The sequence below is a fragment of the Diadema antillarum genome, unplaced genomic scaffold (genome assembly GCF_040938485.1).
Source record: "Diadema antillarum isolate AM-2024a unplaced genomic scaffold, OU_Dant_1.0 scf00000002, whole genome shotgun sequence".
Taxonomy (NCBI): Eukaryota; Metazoa; Echinodermata; class Echinoidea; order Diadematoida; family Diadematidae; genus Diadema; species Diadema antillarum.
In genome coordinates, this window is record NW_027270891.1 from 1195482 (window position 1) to 1204237 (window position 8756).

Sequence of the window (8756 nt, forward strand, 5' to 3'; positions counted from 1 at the left end):
TAGAGAGCTTTAGATTTGTGACGTGGACATTAACCCATTGAGGATGGACTGGTCTTGCTTCAACACGCATTTCCCATATATACCTGCCCAAGTACACTGGGGACTCGTCCTCAACAGGTTAAGGCGACAATTGCTTTGGCCGTTCTCCTCTCTCCCTGTGTCGTGTTGAAAGTAGCTCTAGATTACATGAGGATACAGCCTATACAAAGTAAAATGGTGCCCCATATACTAAACATTGCATCAAGTAGTTCTTTGTAGTGTGAATTTGAGTGAAAACATAAATAGCCCAGACCATGCAAACTCAGATGACGCAAGGTCAATATTTATAAGCGAATTTGTGCATGCGCAGAAAATATTTTTTTATCCTCTGAATGTCTGTGCTGCTAGAATCTAAAGTTCCTAATGTTAAAACAACAAACAGCACTTCTGCACAAAACACAAAATTGCATATTGTGATTAAATATGACAATATAGTGCACCTGGTACTGTACAATTCCACGCATTCATTTGACAAGCCATGCAACCTGTGATTTCCTAATGGCATGAGAATATTTTTATACACTCTTGTAAAAACAAGCAAAACAGAAACAGTTCAGACATAATCAAGTGAATGATAAGTACCATACTGTCAAGTTGAAACAGATATTCGTTGTATACTAGTAGCTGCAGAAACAGGCACCAGGTAGGATGGTTTACTCTTAATGGGACGGAGACAGGTCAGCAAGGATCTCCTCAAAAAGAACCATGTTATTCGTTGTACAGTATGTTGTAGCAAGCATTATATAAAATTCATAATTTATATTATATGAAATTTCTATCAGTATAAGGCACAACTGTCAAGTATCAAGCTATTTTTGTGCCATACAGTTATACATGTAAGAGTACACCTACACATATCTTACTAAAATGACCATGAGAAGCAGCAAAATGGCTCGGTAGTCCTACTCATATGACCCAACTCATTGCTTTCAAATCCGAATATTCTTCACTGTGAAGATTAAACAGATTGTGCTTTTATAGTTGACAGACTTTGACCAGAAATCACTTTCAGCCACACAAATCATTACTAGTTATCAACAAATTGAACCAGAATTCAAGTTTCTCTGTACCAGTCAATTTTGTGGTATACTGAATGCACGAGGCTGATAACAGCTGCTGGTGATATCTAAGCAAAGAATCAATATTAAAGCTGTGTTATATTTTGAGACAGAGGTGGGTAAAGGAATGCACCAAGATTACTTTACAAGAGCCAAAATCAAGAATGCAGTATAACAGAAATCAGAAAATGCGATAGCAGTTACCCACTGTATGTGCAAAAAGTCTCCAACCCCGTTTGGGACTACTGCAAGTCACCATAGGAACAGTATGAGCTATATTAAATATTTCTAAATGCTGGATGTCAAAGAGTTCGCCAAAATTCTTCTCAAGCTTCTGTGAGGTCATCGTTGAAGTAGAGATGTATGGCGCGGAGGAACTCGTCGTCATTCATGCTTAGTTTGTAGAAATCTTCGTCCTCGTCCGTGATGCCGTTCTCCTCCAGAGTCTTGTCCATGTCCAAGTTCTGGCCTTCGTACTTCCAGGTGTAGCTGGCGGCATGCTGGTTCCACTTCAGATACCGCTGGAGGATCTCGTTCATCGTCTCCTCAGAGCACACCTGATTCAGTGAGAGATAGGAAGGCTTAATAAGTCTCAACTCTTCTTCTTTTTCTCTTCAATGTCAAATCAAGACACAACACAACTGTACTGAACATGTCATTGAATGTGGTTAAATAAAGAAACATAGTGCACCTGCTACTACATTTCCATGCATCCATTCAACAAGTTTTACTACCTACGGTTTCCTAATGGTATCAGAATAAACAGGGGACTTGTTGATAAGATTACTTGGCGTATATTTGTTAGTACTAGTCAAATAGAGCCTTAGAGTTTTACATTTGTAATGGGTTTCATTACGTTTACAATGCATCAAACACAGTCTATTTCTATGTGGGGATTTTAAGACTGCTGTAAAGTCAAAAGAACTCATACATCCGTGACCCCCCCCCCCCTTTCCCCATTAAAAGGAAAAAAAAAATACTCAAGAAATGTGAATTCTACTTTTGGGAGTACAGCATGTTTAAATCATCCTACAATAGAAAAAGTACACTTAAAGTACTCTGCTTAGGGTAGGAAAATGGATGATGACAGCACAATCATGTACTTTATTCCAGCAAAACTACAAATTATTGATAATCTTTGTTATGTTACAACTTAGAAACGAGTAAAATACGGGTATGGTTACACCAGACATCAAGAGCAATGGTGATTTTTTTTTTTTGATTAAAAAAAAAAAATCTATCATTTATTTGGGTGTTCTTTAGCCTGCAAGCATACTACATGTACTCTGTATGAAATGCAAGTAGTGATATTTTCATGTGTACAGGTCACAATTTTAAACACATACAAGAGCTGTAATACAGAGAAAGGGCTCTCTGTGTATTTTCAGTAACGACTGCAGAGGTTGCCTTTATACTTCTTCAACTCTTCTGCCTACAACAGAGCCAGCCTTGATTTATAGGGGGATGCATCATATTCAGAAGCAAACTTTCTCATGCATAGTATTTCACAAATTCAGACTTGCAAGACAGTTTAGTGAGTTGATGTCTTTTTGATGAAGAACAACAGAGACAGAATGAGAAATACTTAAAATCACTTTTCAAGAGAAAACATGACAACTTGATACCATGCACAGGATATATGATGCATTCCTGATTTTGAGGCAATCATATTATTGTGACTTATCAATTTCTTTGATTTCAGGCAGTTTGAAAATTGCACCAAAATACAATATGCTCTGCAGTGTATGGCATCTACCGTCCAACCCGACTGGTCAGGCATCATCCCACTAGACCGACACCAACGAATCACACAGCCCATGAGTTCGACACTAGGCAAAGTTCAATACTAGGTAAAAACAGCCCACAAGTTCGACAGATACAACACAGCGCTTAATGTGTCCATCTCGTAGGCCTTGTTAGCTTAGTGTTGAACTGATGAACTGTATGACTCGTGGGCTGTATGACTCGTGGGTGTGTTAGTCATCTCACCTCAATAATTTGTTCCTGGGAGGTCAGTGTGTTGATGATTTTGACCGTCCTTGTCTTCTTGGACAGAATGCCAATGCAGTAGCTCTCATCTTTCCACCAGGGGCGGCCAAAGTCATTGGCCCAGTCTGTCCGGGGGCACGGAGGCGGAATGTGCACAAAACGGCCATGAGGGGCGAAAGGGAACATGCACTTCGTCACAGGGTCGACATGTGTTCTGATCTGTAGAGTGGGAGGGAAAGAAGGTTGATGAGTTAACATTTATAAAATCTTTCAAGAGTTGTACCGCAGACCTGGCACACACATAAGAAGTCACTATGATTGTGCTAAAGTAATCACTGAAGCTAAATTTAGTCAAAATAAGCCATGGAAGTGCTAAAAATGCAGAATCCTCATCCTTAATGCACTGTCTGCCATAATTACAACTACAGCAAGTTCTAAAACTTTTGGAAAACGCTTATTCAGCCTCAGTTGCTTACTACAAATATGACCCGTCAAAAGGATCTGAAAGTCACTGATGGTTATGTGGAGAAAATCGAATTTGAAGTCAGATCATCAAAATCGGTCAAAACCATCGACTTTCTGTTTTTGGCAGAATTTTGTAGTCTAATGTTTCCTCTATCATCTGCCGAAATTTCGAAACAATTTCTGGGCCATGATTTTCTGAGTTTCAAAGGAGCAGAAATGTGTCCGAAGATTTAGATTTAGTGCTGCAGACTGCCTCCACCCCTAGTAACAAGGGAGTGATCTTACTGGTCAGTGCGTGGCATCCTGGCTACTGATTGGTCGAGCGTAGACCACTGGCGCTAAGTTTGAAATGAACAATGGAGAGGTTGCTAGGAGCATTATAACTTCTATTGTCAAGAGGTGAAAACTGTCTCACCTTCCCTTGATCATGATTGCATCGGAACGCTGATTTCCTAGACCACTCAACATAATCTCATAAATTCATTGATATCTCCGCAACCGAGTATAGTTACTTTCATGAGTCGTGTTATGTATGAAATTAAAGTGGGAGAGTAAGGGAATGTCATATCATTTTTCAGAAAATCTACCTCCTCCGACTTTCAGATTCTTTTGTTGTAGCGGGTCACAACTACTAAGCTATAATTAGCTGCATAATCAGTGATGTACACAAAATCTAAACACTGGTGACAGCTCAAGACTTTATTCAATATGAGAAAAACAAGGAAACGAAAGGAGATACTTACATCTTGTGTTTTTCTGTCAAACCAATGTGAGATATCTTTCCCCGCACAAGCAATGATGGGCTTCAACAGAACACTTCCTGCAATGGTGACAGACAATTTCACAATGATGCGAGTGAACATTTCCTACAAAGTGTACCTTGCGAATCATTCTCTTGCAATGCAGCAAAATGTAGATTATGAAAATATGATGACAAATGATTTCATTTCATTTCTTTCCTGAGATATCAAATTTGAAGAAAAAAAAAAAACATGACAAAATTACTTCGACCACCAGAAAGATGCAGTGTAATTTAAGCAATCTGAAAAACAAAACAAAACAAAACATGAATTTATGATGAAACTAAAAAACCTAGAAAGAGCCATGACAACATACAAACCAAGAACAGCAACAAAACAATCTGAATGGAGTCTTTCAAGGGACTTTATGAATTATAGTCACCTGATAAAAATGGTGCTCGATCTGTAGTGTAAACTTCAAAGTTTATATAGATCTAGAACCCTCTAGTCTAGGTTAAAAATTTACATTTGACCACAATCTGAGATAAGTGACTTTGTAGACACCTAAAGCCAGTGAAGAGATTTTTTTTTTTCATTCATTTACATCTATTTATTTTTTATATACTTTTTTTAGAAAACAACTCAAAACAGTAAAACAAAATTCCAGTCCAAATTGTTTAGCTCTTCCCTTTAACGTTTGTACTCTTGTAGTGTTTTTCTCTCTAGTTTACGGGGCGGTACGCGGTAGAACATTTGCAAATTGCTCACTGAGACTCGGGAATCAAACCAGACGCAGGGTCCTTTGGATTCAAAGGCAGACAAGCTTCCAATACTGGCAATAGTCTATCGAGTAGCGGACCCAGTTTGCTGCAGGTTAAGGCCTTTTCAAGGGTATTTAGTAGTATTCTGGTAAAACGGGCAACAGAAATTAAATATTTTTTTTATTTTTTTTTTTATTGGAAGAGGTACCAAAGGCCTCTTGACACTGCATCACAATTTTGTATGGTGGACAATTACCCCAGTCATAATAATCAGTTTTATGCAGAAAATTTGCAACCACCAAGAGGACCCGGTTTGCGGCAGGGGGGTCCAGTTTGCAGCACCCCACACAAAAATGTCCCCTGATTTCTTCAAACATTAAAATTTTGCAAAAAAAAAAAAAATTTTTTTGATGGTCCAACTAGTTTTCAGCTTGTTAGAACACTTTATTTGGATTCACTATCTCGATCCTTCACGATTTCATAGTTTTTCAAGATCGCATGTATTTCATCAATTTCCACCCATTTTGACATGTAAAATAGTGCTATGTGTGTAAATCCCAAAGGGGTGCCACAAACCGGACCCATCCGCGACATTTTGGTCACTGTTGCAATCCTCAAAACTGACAAAGGAAATGAATTTCAAAATATTTAACACAGTTACACGAGGAATCCCTACCATGTCAGGCCTCTTTTGACAGTAAGATTTTGTTAAAAGATACAAACAAGGGATGATGGTGGTTGCCTAGCAACAGAACAAAATCTTAACGTTTTGTTAAGAAAGTCATACTTTTTTAAAAACAGCGTGACACAGACGGTTTGAATTAGAATTACGAAGGCCATCATCTGAGTTATTTCATGATTCTGGTATCAAAAGAAAGCTCTACAGTTGCTCTTCAAATAAAACAATTTAGAAAAAAAAAATACCCTTCTACTTTTGAAGATATGGTTATATATTCCTAGGGGTGCCGAAAACTGGACCCCTGCAGCAAACTGGTGCCCCGACTCTATACTAGAGCCATATCATCACCCTTATTATTGTATCAGTACACAATAAGATTTAGACCCTATCATATACCATTAAAGGGGAAGGCTAGTAACTGATCAGTGGGAATCAGTGGAAATGCTGGGAGATGATTGTTCCAATCCTTATGGGATTCATTCTAGAGTTCATTGTATATCTATTGTTGTGTGAAAATGATTTGCTTCAGAACGGTCTCATATTCAAGTAATGTGCAGATTAATGCTCCGTCACTGACCAGGGACGCTAACCTGGAAGCATTAAACTGCACATTACTTGAATATGAGACCATTCTGAAGCAAATCATTTTCACACAACAATAGATATACAATGAACTCTTGAATGAATCCCATAAGGATTGGAACAATCATCTCCCAGCATTTCCACTGATTCCCACTGATCAGTTTAAATACTAGCCTTCCCCTTTAAATTTACCAACGACAAACGTAGACAGATCAACAAACACGAACCAGTCAGTCCAAGTCCATTTCTGCATGCTGGCTGTTAATTAGCCCGACCAGACGCCATGTGAAGCCCTGTCGCGATTTATAGTAAATTATACAGCGACTGGGCTGTGTATAGACTAACCATGTGTTAGACCTATAACCGCTATGAGAGTTAGAAATCTAACTGTTAGCTGGTGTGGTATAAATATCAATGGACAATAAATAAAGCTTCAAGTCTTGTTTTTAAAACTAGTCTTTACCCTCTTAATTCTCCTACTGCATTGGCAGCTTCAAATTTCCTGAAAACACATTAAAAATCTCTGGAATAACTCTTCTCTATTACGCTAGACCGCACGTCTTGATTTGGGCAATAGTGCCACTTGATTTGCACAATGCCCCAGCAGTAATGGCACAACAAAACCGAATATCAACACACACGAATTCCAATTGATGGGACTGAGTAGTCGACGGGCACGTTTGCCTTTCTCATTTCTTACCTTCATATTTTTCACAAAGTGGGGTAAGATCATAAACTTTTCCCAGAAATGAAATCCAGATGTCCTTTAGTGTGTTGTGTACTAATACTTCATTTGGAGTATAGTATTTTGGCCTCATTTTAGCGGTTGGAATGTGTGATATACGACGTTGCAGTGGCTTCGCTGTTGCCAAGAAACAAGAAACTATGGTATCCGTAGAAGCAAAAAAAGTTAGATAGACTCAGTATGTGGAAAGACTCTTCCGTACAGACTGTCCATCATTGTTGCGAAGTCTCGACGACCATTAATTGGTAGCGGTTTCGTACAATTGGAGGCGACTTTTGCAACCATTTCTTTTTCTAGTTTACATATCTACTCTCAAATATCATGGGGAACGATAAATTTGACATGCCAATGCATCTATCTCTGAGAGTAAGCCATCTTGATTTGTTTTTATTTTTCAAGGGTGAAAAAGAATTTGGTAGGCCCTACACATGTACATGTAACTTCTCGTCGCAGACGCAGAGTGTTTTAACATGATCGCAGTCAGACACGGAATGGTTAAGGGGCGCCGAGGGGGAGGTATACAATTCATCCATCGCTATTAAATAAAAAGGATCATTGCCATGATTTATTAATTTTTTTTTCTCTCTTTCCTCCCTTACCATGTAGGCACCTATGTCAGTGGCGGATCCAGAGGGGGCGCACTGGGCGCGAGCCCCCTCTTATTTTTTTTGTTAAAAACAAAATGAATGAAAAGAAAAAGAATGAGATGACACACGGAAGTAGCACAGAATTTTCTTCTTTTTTTTGGCGCCCCCCTTTACGGAATTCCTTGATCTGCCCCTGTACGTCTACTTCCGTGTATTGTGAAAGTCCACTTTGGGAATTAATGCAGACTTGGTTTGAAGATACGTAGGCCTATAACTTTTTTTTTTTTCCAGTGTTAATCCTCTCAGTCTATGCTACGTAATGTTGTACCGTTTTCAATCAGTGTTACGCAGTGTGTGTGTTTGCATGCCATGCGTGTACATGTATGTGTGTGTGTAAAAGGGGTAAATGTTGGTGTGTTATCATTCGTTGTGCATTTATATATACGATATGCGTTATGCAGCACACTACTAAGTAACACAGGCCCGCACACAAATATTGTGCATGTGTGTGCGTGTATCTGTCTGTCTGTCCCTCTGTTTGTCTATCTCTTTAGAGTAGTATTCAAATTTTGCGATGTTTATTGCTGTTATTGGATTTTTTTGGTACGTTTTATACAGCTATCTTATTCTACCTTTAAAAGTGATAGGTCCTATGTTAAAAAATTACATAAAACAAGAATAATGCTTTAAAGGCCTCTGCTCAACATTATCGGGATGTTTGCTTCTGCTTTTCCCCGAGTTTCTTTATTGTTTCCCACTTTAAAGGTACTGTTTACCATTGGGAGAAGTGATTTTAAGAAATGTTCGAGATATCACATTTGATGCATAATAGGCCAGGGGCGGATCCAGAAATTCCGTAAAGGGGGGGGGGGGGGGGGGGGGCATAAACAATATTTCTGGTGCTACTTCCGGGTTTCATCCCATTTTTTTTTTTTTTTAAATCTCTTTTGTTTTAGCAACAAATAAAGAGGGGGCATGCGCCCGGTGCGCCCCCTCTCGGATACGCCACTGAATGTGAGGGCAGTTGTATCACAAAGCAATGTAGGGGCCTACATCCTACCCCGCGAGCATGAAAATTTCGTAATAAAGCCTAAAATATAAGGAGATATTA

At 38.9% G+C, this 8756-nt stretch overlaps 1 protein-coding gene across 1 annotated transcript; it reads right to left on the reverse strand.

Annotated features, from left to right (window-relative positions):
- Positions 1-1423: 1423 nt before the first annotated feature.
- On the reverse strand, positions 1424-7131 carry LOC139731422 (cytochrome b5 domain-containing protein 1-like). The gene is made up of 4 exons (XM_071642338.1): positions 7014-7131; positions 4295-4371; positions 3087-3305; positions 1424-1654 (listed from the first exon to the last, which is right to left on the reverse strand). The coding sequence occupies exons 1-4, from the start codon at positions 7129-7131 to the stop codon at positions 1424-1426; spliced, it is 645 nt and encodes a 214-aa protein (XP_071498439.1).
- Between the last annotated feature and the right edge of the window lie 1625 nt (positions 7132-8756).